General features: G+C 53.2%; 1 protein-coding gene across 1 annotated transcript; it reads left to right on the forward strand.

Moving 5' to 3' along the window:
• Positions 1 to 572: 572 nt before the first annotated feature.
• On the forward strand, positions 573 to 13763 carry edem2 (ER degradation enhancer, mannosidase alpha-like 2; the record flags this gene model as incomplete). Its single annotated transcript, XM_080533800.1, has 10 exons — positions 573 to 679; positions 4408 to 4447; positions 5837 to 5942; positions 6401 to 6526; positions 8663 to 8874; positions 9231 to 9372; positions 10065 to 10189; positions 10365 to 10509; positions 12729 to 12850; positions 13263 to 13763. Exons 1-10 carry the CDS (start codon positions 585 to 587, stop codon positions 13761 to 13763), a joined length of 1614 nt encoding a protein of 537 aa, XP_080389926.1. The 5' UTR covers positions 573 to 584.
• Between the last annotated feature and the right edge of the window lie 4232 nt (positions 13764 to 17995).

Consider the following 17995-nt stretch of genomic DNA (forward strand, 5'->3'; position numbering starts at 1 on the left):
ATTAACCTCAAGATTCCTGTATATACCCTGGAGGGAGGGAGGGAGGGAGGGAGGGAGGGAGGGAGGGAGAGAGAGAGAGGAGAGAGAGAGAGAGAGAGAGAGAGAGAGAGAGAGAGAGAGAGAGAGAGAGAGAGAGAGAGAGAGAGAGAGAGAGAGAGAGAGAGAGAGAGAGAGAGAGAGAGAGAGAGAGAAAAATTTAGGAGGGGGGGGCTCCCCTGGTGCTTGGAAAAAAGACTAAAAACAAGAAGGGAAAAGAGCTGGTTTACATAAATAAAGGCTATGTACACTATCCACTATACTATACTACTATACTATACAATAAAACACTGTGCTGTACTCTCTGCTCTAGTTACTAGTCTAGTAGCTCTGCCAGATAGGAACTGATGCTTTAACAAGATATCTATTCTACACAACACAGTAAAACCTCTGGTTAATTGATTCCACCTCGACCTGTAATTCCACCTGCAAGGCCGGCTCTGCTGGTCGCGTGTGTTGATGGTGACGCGAGCAGGCTTGGCTAGCTGACCATTGCTAACAACACCGTCTTTCTTTGTGTTTGTTTCGCCAGACAGAGGATCAAGTCCATGTTCTATCACGCCTACGACAGCTACCTCGACAACGCCTTTCCGTACGACGAACTGCGTCCCCTCACCTGTGATGGACATGACACCTGGGGCAGGTAAGGCTTCAGGATGAGAGAGTGATGTGTCTAGGGTCAGGGGGGGAGAGAGTGATGTGTCTAGCGTCAGGGGGGGAGAGAGTGAGGTGTCTAGCGTCAGGGGGGGAGAGAGTGAGGTGTCTAGGGTCAGGGGGGGAGAGAGTTATGTGTCTAGGGTCAGGGGGGGAGAGAGTGATGTGTCTAGGGTCAGGGGGGGAGAGAGTGATGTGTCTAGGGTCAGGGGGGGGAGAGAGTGATGTGTCTAGGGTCAGGGGGGGAGAGAGTGATGTGTCTAGGGTCAGGGGGGGAGAGAGAGTGATGTGTCTAGGGTCAGGGGGGGGAGAGAGTGATGTGTCTAGGGTCAGGGGGGGAGAGAGTGATGTGTCTAGGGTCAGGGGGGGAGAGAGAGTGATGTGTCTAGGGTCAGGGGGGGAGAGAGTGATGTGTCTAGCGTCAGGGGGGGGAGGAGAGTGAGGTGTCTAGGGTCAGGGGGGGAGAGAGAGTGATGTGTCTAGGGTCAGGGGGGGAGAGAGAGTGATGTGTCTAGGGTCAGGGGGGGAGAGAGTGATGTGTCTAGGGTCAGGGAGGGAGAGAGAGTGATGTGTCTAGGGTCAGGGGGGGGAGAGAGTGATGTGTCTAGCGTCAGGGAGGGGGGAGTGATGTGTCTAGGGTCGGGGGGGAGAGAGAGTGATGTGTCTAGTGTCAGGGGGGGGAGAGAGTGATGTGTCTAGGGTCAGGGAGGAGAGAGAGTGATGTGTCTAGGGTCAGGGGGGGAGAGAGAGTGATGTGTCTAGCGTCAGGGAGGGGATGAGAGTGATGTGTCTAGGGTCAGGGAGGGGAGAGAGTGATGTGTCTAGCGTCAGGGGGGGAGAGAGTGATGTGTCTAGCGTCAGGGGGGGAGAGAGAGTGATGTGTCTAGGGTCAGGGAGGGGAGAGAGTGATGTGTCTAGGGTCGGGGGGGGAGAGAGAGTGATGTGTCTCGGGTCGGGGGGGGAGAGAGAGTGATGTGTCTAGGGTCAGGGGGGGGGGAGAGAGTGAGGTGTCTAGGGTCATGGGGGGAGAGAGTGATGTGTCTAGGGTCAGGGAGGGAGAGAGTGATGTGTCTAGGGTCAGGGGGGGAGAGAGTGAGGTGTCTAGGGTCAGGGGGGGAGAGAGAGTGATGTGTCTAGTGGTCAGGGGGGGGAGAGAGTGATGTGTCTAGGGTCAGGGAGGGGAGAGAGTGATGTGTCTAGGGTCAGGGGGGGGAGAGAGAGTGATGTGTCTAGGGTCAGGGGGGAGAGAGTGATGTGTCTAGGGTCAGGGGGGGGAGAGAGTGATGTGTCTAGGGTCAGGGGGGGAGAGAGAGTGATGTGTCTAGCGTCAGGGAGGGAGAGAGTGATGTGTCTAGGGTCAGGGGGGGGAGAGAGTGATGTGTCTAGGGTCAGTGGGGGGAGAGAGTGAGGTGTCTAGGGTCAGGGAGGGGAGAGAGTGATGTGTCTAGGGTCAGGGGGGGAGAGAGTGATGTGTCTAGGGTCAGGGGGGGGAGAGAGTGATGTGTCTAGGGTCAGGGGGGGAGAGAGAGTGATGTGTCTAGGGTCAGGGGGGGAGAGAGTGATGTGTCTAGGGTCAGGGGGGGGGGGGGGGAGTGATGTGTCCTAGGGTCAGGGGGGGGGGGGAGTGATGTGTCTAGGGTCAGGGGGGGAGAGAGTGATGTGTCTAGGGTCAGGGGGGGAGAGAGTGATGTGTCTAGCGTCAGGGGGGGAGAGAGTGATGTGTCTAGCGTCAGGGGGGGGGGGAGTGATGTGTCTAGGGTCAGGGGGGGGGAGAGAGTGATGTGTCTAGGGTCAGGGGGGGAGAGAGAGTGATGTGTCTAGCGTCAGGGGGGGGGGAGTGATGTGTCTAGGGTCAGGGGGGGGGGAGAGAGTGAGGTATCTAGGGTCAGGGGGGGAGAGAGAGTGATGTGTCTAGGGTCAGGGGGGGAGAGAGAGTGATGTGTCTAGGGTCAGGGAGGGGAGAGAGTGATGTGTCTAGGGTCAGGGGGGGAGAGAGAGTGAGGTGTCTAGGGTCAGGGGGGGAGAGAGAGTGAGGTGTCTAGGGTCAGGGGGGGAGAGAGTGATGTGTCTAGGGTCAGGGAGGGAGAGAGTGATGTGTCTAGGGTCAGGGGGGGAGAGAGAGTGAGGTGTCTAGGGTCAGGGGGGGAGAGAGTGATGTGTCTAGGGTCAGGGAGGGAGAGAGTGATGTGTCTAGGGTCAGGGGGGGAGAGAGAGTGAGGTGTCTAGGGTCAGGGGGGGAGAGAGTGATGTGTCTAGGGTCAGGGAGGGAGAGAGTGATGTGTCTAGGGTCAGGGGGGGAGAGAGTGATGTGTCTAGGGTCAGGGGGGGAGAGAGTGATGTGTCTAGGGTCAGGGGGGGAGAGAGTGAGGTGTCTAGGGTCAGGGGGGGAGAGAGAGTGATGTGTCTAGGGTCAGGGGGGGAGAGAGAGTGATGTGTCTAGGGTCAGGGGGGGAGAGAGTGATGTGTCTAGGGTCAGGGAGGGGAGAGAGTGATGTGTCTAGGGTCAGGGGGGGAGAGAGTGATGTGTCTAGGGTCAGGGGGGAGAGAGTGATGTGTCTAGGGTCAGGGAGGGAGAGAGTGATGTGTCTAGGGTCAGGGGGGGAGAGAGTGATGTGTCTAGGGTCAGGGGGGGAGAGAGTGATGTGTCTAGGGTCAGGGGGGGAGAGAGTGATGTGTCTAGGGTCAGGGGGGGAGAGAGTGATGTGTCTAGGGTCAGGGGGGGGGAGAGAGTGATGTGTCTAGGGTCAGGGGGGGAGAGAGTGATGTGTCTAGGGTCAGGGGGGGGAGAGAGTGATGTGTCTAGGGTCAGGGGGGAGAGAGAGTGATGTATCTAGGGTCAGGGGGGAGAGAGTGATGTGTCTAGGGTCAGGGGGGGGAGAGAGTGATGTGTCTAGGGTCAGAGGGGGAGAGAGTGATGTGTCTAGGGTCAGGGAGGGAGAGAGTGATGTGTCTAGGGTCAGGGAGGGAGAGAGTGATGTGTCTAGGGTCAGGGGGGGAGAGAGAGTGATGTGTCTAGGGTCAGGGGGGGGAGAGAGTGAGGTGTCTAGGGTCAGGGGGGAGTTACTGCATTACAGTAGTAGCCATATAAACTATAAACTACTGGATGTGTCACAGCACAGCTGGATACCTGGGAGGTATCTCATCAACGTCGCTAAAGGAAAATCCAGGCGTGTTTTTGCTCGCGAGACATCATCAAAAATAAGCCTGGATTTTCCTTTAGTGACGTTGATGGAATACCCCCCTGGGCCGGTCGGAGCAGACATGCTGCTATGCAGTAGTCTAGTAGTATACACCATTTAGCTGACGCTTTTATCCAAAGCGACTTACATCGCAGTGAGTGCATACATGTTTCAGTATGGTCCCAGCGGGAGTCGAACCCACAACCTAAGCGTTGTTAGCGCCGTGCTCTACCAACTGAGCCACAGAGGACCACTTGAAGTAGTCTATACAGCCTTGCCTTGTTAGTTCCCTACAGGGCAGACAGGTGGAACCAGACTGACGTCTCTCCTCTCTCTCTCTCTCTCTCTCTCCCCCTCTCTCTCTCTCCCCTCTCTCTCTTCTCCTCTCTCTCTCTCTCTCTCTCTCTCTCTCTCTCTCTCCTCTCCTCTCTCTCTCTCTCTCTCTCTCTCCTCTCTCTCTCTCCTCTCTCTCTCTCCTCTCTCTCTCTCCTCTCTCTTCTCCTCTCTCTTCTCCTCTCTCTCTCTCTTCTCTTCACAGCTTCTCTCTGACTCTGATCGACGCCCTGGACACGCTGCTGGTGTGCTGCCTCTCTTTGTTATTAGAACCCCTAACCCCTAACCTAACCCCTAGCCTACCTTAACCCCTAACCTAGACCCTAACCCCTAACCTAGCAGCTAACCTAGCCCCTAGCCTACCGTAACCCCTAAGCTAGCCCCTAGCCTAACCCCTAACCTAGCCCCTAACCCTAACCCCTAACTTAGCAGCTAACCTAGCCCCTAACCCAGCGGTTCCCAACCTGTGGAGAGTACTGCAAGTGGGCCGCCAAATCATGGGCAAAAAAAAAGTTTTATTGACGTTTTTTTGTTACAAAAACGTTTTAATTTTAAAAAGATAAAAAATCTTGGATTGAACAGCCTTGATCGTATTGTGTGTGGTGTGCGCCGATATTTCCATACGAAAAGAAGAAGTCAGCTCGCTTCTTGATTGGCTACATTCCATCCCGGACTCGCGAACAGGGTTGCCAGATGGGATCGACATTTTCCACCCTAACCACAGTATAAAACCGCTAATTCCACCAAAAAAACCCGAGCCCATCTGGCAACCCTAGTCGGGAGTCGGGAGTTGCCCACACACATAAGGATGTTTGGTCGTAAATATTGAACACATACAACATTTACGATCTTGGTATTTGATCACCTGCTATATAAAACATCGCCGCTCGGCTTTAATGGTTTAACCGCTATTTATTTTAAAAAATGTTGCCACGCTCCCTCTAGTTTTTGGTCAAATTACGTCATTGTTTTGAGCGCTCGTGCGCGTTTCATGCGCGTACACGCGGAAAAAAAGTCGCGTGGGCCGCGAATACTGGACATAATCTGTAAAGTGGGCCGTGAGTCCTAAAAGGTTGGGAACCGCTGCCCTAACCTATTCCCTAGCCTAACCCCTAACCTAGACACTAACCCCTAACCTAGCCCCTTGCCTAGACCCTAACCCCTAACCTAGCCCCTAACCTAGCCCACCGTAACCCCTAACCTAGTCCCTAGTCCACCGTAATCCTATCCCCTACTCTAACCTTACATTACCTGCTCAACCAGTGTGTCCTGCAGAGTGTGTGTGTGTGTGTGTGTGTGTGTGTGTGATGAGCAGGGTGTGTGTGTGTTTGTGTGTGTGTGATGACAGTGTGTGTTTGTGATGACAGTGTGTGTGTGTGTGTGTGTGTGTGTGTGTGTGTGTGTGTGTGTGTGTGTGAGATGACAGTGTGTGTTTCAGGGTGTGTGTGTGAGATGACAGTGTGTGTGTGTGTGTGTGTGTGAGAGATGACAGTGTGTGTTTCAGGGTGTGTGTGTGATGACAGTGTGTGTTTCAGGGTGTGTGTGTGATGACAGTGTGTGTTTCAGGGTGTGTGTGTGATGACAGGTGTGTGTGTGTGTGTGTGTGTGTGTGTGTGTGTGTGTGTGTGTGTCAGATCCTGGGCAACCAAACAGAGTTCCAGCGCGTGGCCTCTCTGCTGCAGGACTCTGTGGACTTTGACATCGACGTCAACGCCTCCGTGTTTGAGACCAACATCAGAGGTGAGACCCGGGGCGGGGGGGGGTGGGTGGGAGGGGGGGGGGGGGTGGGGTGGGGGGGGGGGGGGGGGGGGTGTAGGGCGGGGGGAGGGGGAGCTGGTAGCTGAGACCACACTAAATATGATTTTTGTGTTGGACCCCAGGAAGACTAGCTAATGTCATGGCATTAGCTAATGGGGATCCTAATAAACAAACAAACAAACAAACAAACACTGTCTGTGTGTGTGTGTGTGTGTGTGTATGTATGTGTGTACGTGTGTTTACGCGTTGTGTGTGCGTGCGTGCGTGTGTGTACGTGTGTGTGTGTGTGTGTGTGTGTCTACTTGTGTGTCTACTTGTGTGTCTACTTGTGTGTGTGTGTCTACTTGTGTGTGTGTGTGTGTGTGTGTGTGTGTGTCTACTTGTGTGTACGTGTACGTGCGTGTGTGTGTCTACTTGTGTGTGTGTGTGTGTGTGTGTAGTGGTGGGGGGGCTCCTGTCGGCCCACCTGCTGTCCCAGCGGGGGGGGATGGAGGTGGAGCCTGGGTGGCCGTGCGCCGGACCCCTCCTCCGCATGGCCGAGGACGCCGCGCGGAAACTACTTCCTGGTGAGACTTCCTGTTCACTTCCTGTTCACTTCCTGTTCACTTCCTGGTGAGACTTCCTGTTCACTTCCTGTTTACTTCCTGGTGAGACTTTCTGTTCACTTCCTGTTCACTTCCTGGTGAGACTTCCTGTTCACTTCCTGTTCACTTCCTCTTTCAATGCTGTGTCGTCAGGTGCACAGCTGCTTTCCTGTCTCATTCATTGGCAGGAGGAGGAGGAACCATAGCAACGTACCATCTGTTTACATTTGTGAATAGATTATTGGCGTAAGACATTACTAGTAGAGAAAGTGGTCAACCCCCCCCCCCCCCCCCACCCTCCCCATCTGAGAGTTGCTTCCCCCCCCCCTCCAGCCTTCCAGACCCCTACAGCAGAGGTTCCCAAACTTTTTTTAACCAAGGCACCCCTGAAGCTTTCCCCCTTCTCCAAGGCACCCCAACTCTACGAAGATTTAAAAAATGCCTCGGAGCTTAAACTAAAAACAATACACGATGAATTGGTTTGAAAATGTGTGTTTATATATAATACATAAGTATTGCCCCAATGAATTTTAACAAGATAATAAAAGTCATAAATGAACTGTAATGGATGGGCAAGAATGCATAGGTCAGTCAAACTATCGCTAAATTAAATAAAATTGTGGCCCTCAAGGATTGTACAATATGGGAGGAGACTCAGAGGGAATTCTTCACACAAATAAAATATCAAAGGCCTGTATAATCAATCAATGGAACAATGCTTTTTTGGGGGGCTTAAAATAATGCCTTAAAATGTAATTCTCATTTCAATGCTCATTCTGAGATTATTATTTCACATCTTCTGAACCAAACGGGTAACTCACAACTATAATAATTTAACAATAATAATCATGACAGAATTGTAAAAATTGAGAGAAATACAAAACAAAGAAATATGTTGTGCGCATTAGTGGGACACATGCGCCTGCTTTTGGGAGCAGAGTCTCTTTATGCGGGGAGAGATAGTGGACAGCGCGACACGCAGGTCCTGTTCCACTGACAGTCGCGTGCGTGTCTTGTTCTTGACGTATGCTAGAGAAGAAAAAGCCAGCTCGCACAAGTAGGAGGTTGGGAAGGGTAAAAGCACCTTGATGGCGCTCTCTGAGAGAGATGGATATTCATGTCCCACAAGCAGTCAAAACCTATCCAAACCTAGCTCACCATGTTTGAGCTTCAGTGTGCGGTCCATAATGAGCTCTGCCAGTTCATCTTGAGCTTTGCTGCTCAAACTAGCGGCTGATGCTGATGAGAGGGGGTTGAACGGATCCCGGAGCCAGTCAAAGTCTTCGTTCATTGGAGGGAAATAGGACTCAAATCTCTCCTCCAGCATACGTAGGTGCGCAGCGATCAGATTCAAGAAAGACGCTGACTTGTGTGCTGCGTCATTGGCCGTCAACGTAAACATTTCAATGTTTTTCTTGGCCACCCCATCTTGCCACCGTCTAAATTTGGATCGGAATCCGTTCAGTTTGTCTGTCGCTGTCAAGATATTCTCAGCCTTCCCTTGCATTTTTATGTTGAGGTCATTAAGGTGGCTGAAAATATCTGCCAGATAAGCAAGCTTAATCCACCACGATTCATCTTCCAATTGTTCTTTGTATGGCAAGTCGTGCTCACTGACAAAAGTGATCAGTTCATCTCGGAGCTCATAGACACGGGATAACACCTTGCCCCGCGACAGCCAGCGGACCTCTGTGTGTAATAAGAGCCCCTCATGCTCGGACCCCATCTCATTGCACAATGTGCTGAACAGCCGTGACTTCAGCGGGCGTGATTTTACATAATTAACAATTTTCACCGCTTGGTCCAAGACTTCAGTGAGGAGTAGTTAGTTAGTAACTAGTAGGCCTAGTTAGTAAATTAATATCTTTCAAATCTGAGAAATATATATTTTATTTGCTTATGAACTCCATTGCACATGTAATAAACAAACGTTTATTCATGTATTATTATTATAATTGTATATTATACTTTTTTTTTTTTTTTTTTTTTTTTTTTACGAGCAGATTTGGCGGCACCCCCGGACAGGTGCCGCGGCACCCACTTTGGGAACCTCTGCCCTACAGGGATGCCCCCCCCCTCCCCCTCTCTCTGACAGTGTTTCTCCCCCCCCCCCCCCAGCCTTCCAGACCCCTACAGGGATGCCGTACGGGACAGTGAACCTGCTGCGGGGGGTGAACCCCGGGGAGACCCCGGTCACCTGCACGGCGGGGGTGGGCACCTTCGTCCTGGAGTTCAGCACGCTGAGCCGGCTGACGGGAGACCCCGTGTTCGAGGACGCGGCCCGCCGCGCGCTGCTCTCCCTCTGGGACACGCGCTCAGACATCGGCCTGGTGAGGCTGGTTTCTTCTGTCTCATCCTCCTCTCTCATCCTCCTCTCTCAATCTGTCTCATCCTCCTCTCTCATCCTCCTCTCTCATCCTCCTCTCTCAATCTGTCTCATCCTCCTATCTCATCCTCCTCTCTCCTCCTCCTCCATCCTCCTCTCTCATCCTCCACTCTCATCCTCCTCTCTCACTCTGTCTCATCCTCCTCTCTCAATCTATCTCATCCTCGTCTCTCATCCGCAAGCAATCCAGCAGTGTGCAGTAGTTATTAATACTGTAATATGTCCATAGTGAGTGTATAGTATAGCTGCCCTCCAGTCTGACTTACGACCCCTTGACCTCTGACCTCTGACCCCTGGCAGGTGGGGAACCACATCGACGTCCTGTCCAGGAAGTGGGTGGCGCAGGACGCAGGCATCGGGGCGGGGGTGGACTCCTACTTTGAGTACCTGGTGAAGGGCGCCATCTTGCTGCAGGATGAGGAACTGCTGTCCATGTTCTCAGGTCCGCCCTGTCGTCTCGCTCACTGGCCCTCCCTCCTCCTCCTCCTCCTCTCTCACTGGCCCTCCCTCCTCCTCCTCCTCCTCTCTCACTGGCCCTCCCTCCTCCTCATCCTCCTCTCTCACTGGCCCTCCCTCCTCCTCATCCTCCTCTCTCACTGGCCCTTCCTCCTCCTCATCCTCCTCTCTCACTGGCCCTCCCTCCTCCTCCTCCTCCTCTCTCACTGGCCCTCCCTCCTCCTCCTCCTCCTCTCTCACTGGCCCTCCCTCCTCCTCATCCTCCTCTCTCACTGGCCCTCCCTCCTCCTCATCCTCCTCTCTCACTGGCCCTCCCTCCTCCTCCTCCTCCTCTCTCACTGGCCCTTCCTCCTCCTCATCCTCCTCTCTCACTGGCCCTTCCTCCTCCTCATCCTCTCACTGGCCCTCCCTCCTCCTCATCCTCCTCTCTCACTGGCCCTTCCTCCATCCTTAGAAACTCCTCATCCTCCTCCACCATCCTCCACTCTCCTCCTCCTCTCTCATCCTCCACTCTCCTCCTCCACTCTCCTTCTCTCTCATCCTCCTCTCTCCTCCTCCTCTCCTCCATCCTCTCCACCTCTCCTCCTCTCTCATCCTCCTCTCCTCCATCCTCCTCTCTCCTCCTCCTGTCTTCCTCCTCTCCTCCTCCTCTCATCCTCTGTGTGTGTGTCTCCTCAGAGTTGGACCGGGCCATCCAGAACTACACCAGGTTTGATGACTGGTACCTGTGGGTCCAGATGCATAAAGGCACCGTGTCCATGCCCGTGTTCCAGTCCCTGGAGGCCTTCTGGCCGGGCCTGCAGGTAAGACTACAGCTCCCACAATGCACTGCTGCACATTCACTGTGTAGCTCAGCCCCTTCCTACCTGAATGAAGAAGGCCACCGTGTGTGTGTGTGTGTGTGTGTGTATGTGTGTGTGTGTCTGTGTCTGTGTCTGTGTGTCTCTGTGTGTGTGTGTGTGTGTGTGTGTGTGTCAGAGTCTGCTGGGGGAGCTGGACAGCGCCACCAGGACCTTCCAGAACTATTACAGTGTGTGGAGGCAGTTTGGAGGCTTGCCGGAGTTCTACAGTATCCCACAAGGCTACACTGTCGACAAGAGAGAGGGGTACCCCCTCCGCCCAGGTAACTAACCCCCTACACCCAGGTAACTAACCCCCTACACCCAGGTAACTAACTCAGGTAACTAACCCCCTACACCAGGGCTCGACAGTGCGACTGTTTTGGTCGCATTTGCAAGTGAATATATTTCTGTGCGACTTGGAAATACATTCAATAACACCAGTGCGACTAAAAGGCTTTGTTCGGAATAGCGTACTAGCATACTGCATACTAGCATACTCAATGAGTATATACTGCATACTGCATACTAGCATACTCAATGAGTATATACTGCATACTGCATACTAGCATACTCAATGAGTATATACTGCATACTGCATACTAGCATACTCAATGAGTATATACTGCATACTGCATACTAGCATACTCAATGAGTATATACTGCATACTAGCATACTCAATGAGTATATACTGCATACTGCATACTAGCATACTCAATGAGTATATACTGCATACTGCATACTAGCATACTCAATGAGTATATACTGCATACTGCATACTAAATTCATAAATTCACGGCTTAGTATCCGAAAACCAGCCGACCATTATGTATACTGCCTCCCAGAATGCCTCCCAGAATGCATTTCGCCGGGAGCGGCGAATTTAGACCTCCATTTTAAACCTCCATTAGCTAAAATATGTAATTTTGGCTTTACAAGTGTTAACATGTATGTTTTAATATGTTTTCAGGTGAGAAAGTAACCACATTATATTCCCAAAATGTGTCCAGTTTACCAAAATAACCCGTTTATATATCTGATCTGACGATATGTTTGCGTCTTGTTCGCTAGCTGCGTTCGTAAATTCGCCCTGGAAATATGATCAGCACTCATGGAATACTTCTTGTCCAATCAAATTACCTGGTCCCTTTATGACGCTGCACCCAGTGTGCGCTCCGGCGCTCTCAGAGCGATTTTACGAACGCACCCTACGTTTACCTTCACACACTCGACAGAAATATCGTAACATGATGTTGTAAAATGATTTGGGGAGCCAATATCTTAAGAATATCTCAAGTAACTAGCTTACTATATTGTTGTCTTAACAGTTGGTAAAATAACATGATTAAAATAAATATATATGAGCAATAACATATCGTGGGCTGCAGCAAGCACAATAACAACCCAACCTGTCCGTCTGAAGCTACAATACTGGGATCATTCGTGATTGGGCTACAGGCAGTCAAATACTAGGTGAACATGTGTGTAAGACACAAATAAACTTGGATTTCATGCATTTCAAGTGGCATATTTGTAATCATGACGACTAGCCTGGTCTAAGAATGCATTTCACCATGTTAATGTAGTAAAAATACCACCGCTCATCCGTGATCAGACTTAGCTGGGGTGCTGCAGCTGAAGAGTATCAAATAGAGTGCAAAAAACGATGTTTATTGCAAGCTTTCGGTCCCCAGGCTATCGGACAATGTAAACAAAAACTGTATGACAAGTTTGTATGACGCAGTTTGAAGAGGCTGAAAGCGCACAGGGTTGCCAGATGGGATTGAGAATTTACAGCCTAAACTTTCTATAACCTCAAAATCAAGTAGCCCATTCGGCGGTAACCCGCCCCATCTGGCAACCCTAAAAAACACGAACCGTGAACCGTGACCCAAAAACCGAGGTTCATACCGAACCGTGGGCCAACTGAAATTAATATTCTTACTTCCCTTTTACATTGTGTGAGTCTCCATTTTTATTGCGGTCAAGAGCCGGTTATGATAATTTTGATATGTTATGATTATGATAATTTGTTGTCATCATACGAACATTTTCTTTTTTCATTGGCAATTTTCATTGTGCTACTGAAATTCTTGGTGTGCTACAAAATGTTTCAACATGGTAGCACAGTGCTACCTGGGGAAAAGGTAAGCGTCAAGCCCTGCCTACACCCAGGTAACTAACCCCCTACACCCAGGTAACTAACCCCCTACACCCAGGTAACTAACCCCCTACACCCAGGTAACTAACCCAGGTAACTAACCCCCTACACCCAGGTAACTAACCCCCTACACCCAGGTAACTAACCCCCTACACCCAGGTAACTAACCCAGGTAACTAACCCCCTACACCCAGGTAACTAACCCCCTACACCCAGGTAACTAACCCCCTACACCCAGGTAACAGGTGTGTGTGTGTGTGTGTGTGTGTGTGTGTGTGTGTGTGTGTGTGTGTGTGTGTGTGTGTGTGTGTGTGCGCGCGTGTGCGTGTGTGTGTGTACAGAGCTGTTGGAGAGTGCCATGTACCTGTACCGAGCCACAGGTGACCACACCTACCTGCAGCTGGGCCGCGACGCCGTGGAGTCCATAGAGAAGATCACCAGAGTCCCCTGTGGCTACGCCAGCGTGAGTCTGTCTGCCTGTCTGCCTGTCTGTCTCTGTCTGTCTCTGTCTGTCTGTCTGTCTCTGTCTGTCTCTGTCTGTCTGTCTGTCTCTGACTGTCTGTCTGTCTGTCTGTCTCTGTCGGTCTGTCTGTCTGTCTGCCTCTGTTTGTCTGTCTGTCTGTCTGTCTCTGTCTGTCTCTGTCTGTCTCTGTCTGTCTGTCTGTGTCTGTCTGTCTGCCTGTGTGTGTGTTTAAAGGTAACCATTATCTGTCTCTTTCCTCCCTCCTCTCCTCCATCCCCCTCCCTCCCTCCATCCCCCTCCCTCCCTCCATCCCCCTCCTCTCCTCCATCCCCCCTCCCTCCCTCCCTCTCTCCCTCTCCCCCTCCCCCCTCCCCCCCTCCTCCATCCCCCCCCTCCCTCCCTCCCCCTCCAGGTGAAGGACATCCGGGACCACAAGCTGGACAACCGCATGGAGTCTTTCTTCCTGGCCGAGACGGTCAAGTACCTCTACCTGCTGTTCGACCCCGACAACTTCCTGCACAACGAGGGGCTGCAGTGGGAGGAGGGGGGCGCGGGGGGGGACTGCGTCCTGGGCGCGGGGGGCTACGTCTTCAACACGGAGGCGCATCCCCTGGACCCCGCCGCGCTGCACTGCTGCAGCCGCAGACACGCCGAGCGCCGCGAGCTGCAGGACATCCTGCTGAGCCTATCAGAGCCCCCGACAGCCTCCTCCTCCTCCTCCCCACCCCCGCAGGACAGCCAATCAGCAGCCCAGGACACAGAGACGCCACCACCCCCCCCCCTGCTGCTGAACCAGTCGGAGACCATCGCCCTGAAGGCCGGGGTCAGGAGGTCGGCCCCGCCCCTCTCCTGCCCCATGCAGCCCTTCAGCGCCCGGCTGGCCTCCATGGGGCAGGTGTTCACTGACACATGACCCCTGACCCCCCCCCGGCCCCAAAACCTTAACCCCTCCTAGACCCAGTACCCCTGACTTCTGAACCTTAAGCCCCCCTAGACCCATTACCCCTGACCCCTGAACCGTAACCCCCCCTAGCCCTAGTCCCCCTAGACCCAGTCCTCCCTAACCCCCGTCCTCCCTAACCCCCTAGACCCATTACCCCTGACCCCTGAACCGTAACCCCCCCTAGCCCTAGTCCCCCTAGACCAGTCCTCCCTAGCCCCCTAGACCCAGTCCCCCTAGTCTCCTAGACCCAGTCCCCCTAGACCCAGTCCTCCCTAGCCCCCTAGACCCAGTCCCCCTAGTCCCCGAGACCCAGTCCCCCTAGACCCAGTCCTCCCTAGCCCCCTAGACCCAGTCCTCCCTAGCCCCCTAGACCCAGTCCTCCCTAGCCCCCTAGACCCAGTCCTCCCTAGCCCCCTAGACCCAGTCCTCCCTAGTCCCCGAGACCCAGTCCCCCTAGACCCAGTCCTCCCTAGCCCCCTAGACCCAGTCCTCCCTAGCCCCCTAGACCCAGTCCTCCCTAGCCCCCTAGACCCAGTCCTCCCTAGCCCCCTAGACCCAGTCCCCCTAGACCCCTAGACCCAGTCCTCCCTAGTCTCCCGAGACCCAGTCCCCCTAGCCCCCTAGACCCAGTCCCCCTAGTCCCACTAGACCCAGTCCTCCCTAGCCCCCTAGACCCAGTCCCCCTAGTCCCCCGAGACCCAGTCCCCCTAGACCCAGTCCTCCCTAGCCTCCTAGACCCAGTCCTCCCTAGTCCCCCTAGACCCAGTCCTCCCTAGTCCCCGAGACCCAGTCCCCCCTAGTCCCCCTAGACCCAGTCCCCCTAGTCCCCCTAGACCCAGTCCTCCCTAGCCCCCTAGACCCAGTCCCCCCTAGTCCCCGAGACCCAGTCCCCCCTAGTCCCCCTAGACCCAGTCCCCCTAGTCCCCCTAGACCCAGTCCCCCTAGTCCCCCTAGACCCAGTCCCCCTAGGCCCAGTCCTCCCTAGCCTCCTAGACCCAGTCCTCCCTAGCCCCCTAGACCCAGTCCCCCTAGTCCCCCTAGACCCAGTCCTCCCTAGTCCCCCTAGACCCAGTCCTCCCTAGTCCCCCTAGACCCAGTCCTCCCTAGCCTCCTAGACCCAGTCCTCCCTAGCCCCCTAGACCCAGTCCCCCTAGTCCCCCTAGACCCAGTCCTCCCTAGTCCCCCTAGACCCAGTCCTCCCTAGTCCCCCTAGACCCAGTCCTCCCTAGCCCCCTAGACCCAGTCCTCCCTAGCCCCCTAGACCCAGTCCCCCTAGTCCCCCTAGACCCAGTCCTCCCTAGCCTCCTAGGCCCAGTCCTCCCTAGTCCCCTAGACCCAGTCCTCCCTAGTCCCCCTAGACCCAGTCCTCCCTAGCCCCCTAGACCTAGTCCTCCCTAGCCTCCTAGACCCAGTCCTCCCTAGTCCCCCTAGACCCAGTCCTCCCTAGCCCCCTAGACACAGTCCTCCCTAGCCCCCTAGACCCAGTCCTCCCTAGCCCCCTAGACCTAGTCCTCCCTAGTCCCACTAGACCCAGTCCTCCCTAGTCCCCCTAGACCCAGTCCTCCCTAGCCTCCTAGACCCAGTCCCCCTAGTCCCACTAGACCCAGTCCCCCTAGTCCCACTAGACCCAGTCCTCCCTAGCCCCCTAGGCCCAGTCCTCCCTAGCCCCCTAGACCCAGTCCTCCCTAGCCCCCTAGGCCCAGTCCTCCCTAGCCCCCTAGACCCAGTCCTCCCTAGTCCCCCTAGACCCAGTCCTCCCTAGCCTCCTAGACCCAGTCCTCCCTAGCCTCCTAGACCCAGTCCTCCCTAGTCCCCGAGACCCAGTCCTCCCTATTCCCACTAGCCCCAGTCCTCCCTAGACCCAGTCCTCCCTAGACCCCCTAGACCCAGTCCTCCCTAGCCTCCTAGGCCCAGTCCTCCCTAGCCCCCTAGACCCAGTCCTCCCTAGCCTCCTAGACCCAGTCCTCCCTATTCCCACTAGCCCTAGTCCCCCCTAGACCCAGTCCCCCCTAGCTGCAGATCCCCTAGCCCCCTAGTCCCCCTAGCCCCACTCCCCTAGTCCCCCTAACCCCATCCCCCTAGTCCCCCTTGACCCAGTCACCTCCAGGGCTCTGCTGGCCTTGTCTCACCAAGTTGAACCTTGACCCTTGACCCTTGACCCGTCGATGCTGCCCGGTGCAGCTCTGTTGAACCAGTTCCTGTGGAGCTCAGTTGGTAAGGCCACTATTCGCACCCAAAGGTTGTGGGTTCGATTCCCAATGATCACACAATGATACAGGTGCTGTTTCCGTTGTCAGTATCAGTGTCAGTTGCTCATCTTCTCTGGGCCGATGGGGACGTGTCTGTAGTGTACACTAAACCACCACCCTTTTCTAATAGATAAATTATTTCTGAATTGTTGTGTTGTTGTGTGAATATTAAATACCAAAATCAGAACCAGAATCAAGTTTATTGTTACAACCCGTTATATAAGTATAAGAGAGTAAAATTCTGGGGCACTTAGGTGGCGTAGCGGGTTAAACGTTGACCATGTAACCAACCGCAGGGTCTAGGTTCGATTCCGGCCGGGGACATATCCTGCATGTCATCCCTCCTCTCTCTCTCTCACCCATCCTTCCTGTCTAAATCTCTACTGTATCTGTCAATAAAATGAAAAATATGAGTGGGACTGCCCCACTCAGAAAAAATAATAATAAAAAAAAGAGAGTAAAATTCTTAGGCTTCGGTTCCTTGACATCGCAGCAACAAGAGAAAACTGGTGATAGTTATATAAAAAAACAAAAAGACAATCGAGTAATGTAATAGTGAAAATAATAAAGAATAGAAAATACCACTAAATGGTCAAATAAGATTTTTAAAAAATGTTTAGTTGCTTGAAACCCCTGGCTGTGGTCTGTTTTCCACTTTTTTTTTCTTTCTTTTTTCCCCCTAAAACCAAAACCCTGAAACCATAACTATAACCCTGACCCTAGAACCAGAACCGTGACCCTGACCCTAAAACCATGACCATGACCCTGACCCTAAAACCATGACCATGACCCTGACCCTAAAACTATGACCCTGACCCTCAAACCATAACCCTGACCCTAAAACCAGAACGCTGACCCTTCCACAATAATAATGGTGTTTTGTGGAGGGGAGGGTTGGGGTTAGGAGGGGGTTGGGTACAGGATGTTGGTGTTGCAGGTGAGAGACTGGTAGAGGCCTTTTATTCTACAGTGTTATGTTGGCTGTGTGTGTGTGTGTGTGTGTGTGTGTGTGTGTGTGTGTGTGTGTGTGTGTGTGTGTGTGTGTGTGTGTGCATGTTGGAATGTCTGCATGTGTGTTTGCTTACGTGTGTTTGCTTGCATATGTTTGCCTGCCCGCGTTTGTGTGTGTGTGTGTGTGTGTGTGTGCATGTGTCTGTGCCTGTATATGTGTGTGTTTGCCCCTGTGTCTGTTTGTGTTTGCCCCTGTGTGTGTGTGTGTGTGTGTGTGTGTGTGTGTGTGTGTGTGTATGTGTATGTGTGTGTATGTGTGTATGTGTGTGTGTGTATTTGTGTGTGTGTATGTGTTTGCCCCTGTGTGCGTGTGTGTGCGTGTGTGTGTGTATATGTATGTGTGTGTGTGTGTGTGTGTGTGTGTGTGTATGTGTGTATGTGTGTATGTGTGTGTGTGTGTGTGTGTATGTGTGTGTGTGTGTGTGTGTGTGTGTATGTGTGTATGTGTGTATGTATGTGTGTGTGTGTGTGTGTGTGTGTGTGTGTGTGTGAGAGAGAGAGAGAGAACAGGTGTGTGTGTGTCTCCAGGGTGGTTCAGGAAGGCTCCAGCCTGTTGCCTTGGCTCCAAGGGATTACTCCCTGAGCTCCTCTGGCATGGGGGAGGGGAGGCGGGGAGGAGGGGGGAGGATGGGAGGCAGGGGGGAGGAGAGGGGGGGAGGCAGGGGGGAGGCAGGGGGGAGGGGGGACAACAACAATGCATTGCTCTGGGGAGTATTCCATTCCATCAACGTTGATAAAAGCAGATCCAGGCTTATTATGATCAGTTTCGTGAGACTTATAAAAAAAAATCTGGGCTTGTTTTGACGAGTCTCGTGAAAATAAACCTGGATTTTCCTTTAGCGACGATGATGGAATAGAAATACCCACCTGGTCTTCTTCCACTGTGTTTTAGTGGGGCTCAGTGTCCGTGGCGACCACAACACTGAGACCACGGGGGGTATT

Source organism: Nansenia antarctica, assembly GCF_963989245.1.
Source record: "Nansenia antarctica genome assembly, chromosome: 6".
Lineage (NCBI taxonomy): Eukaryota > Metazoa > Chordata > Actinopteri > Argentiniformes > Microstomatidae > Nansenia > Nansenia antarctica.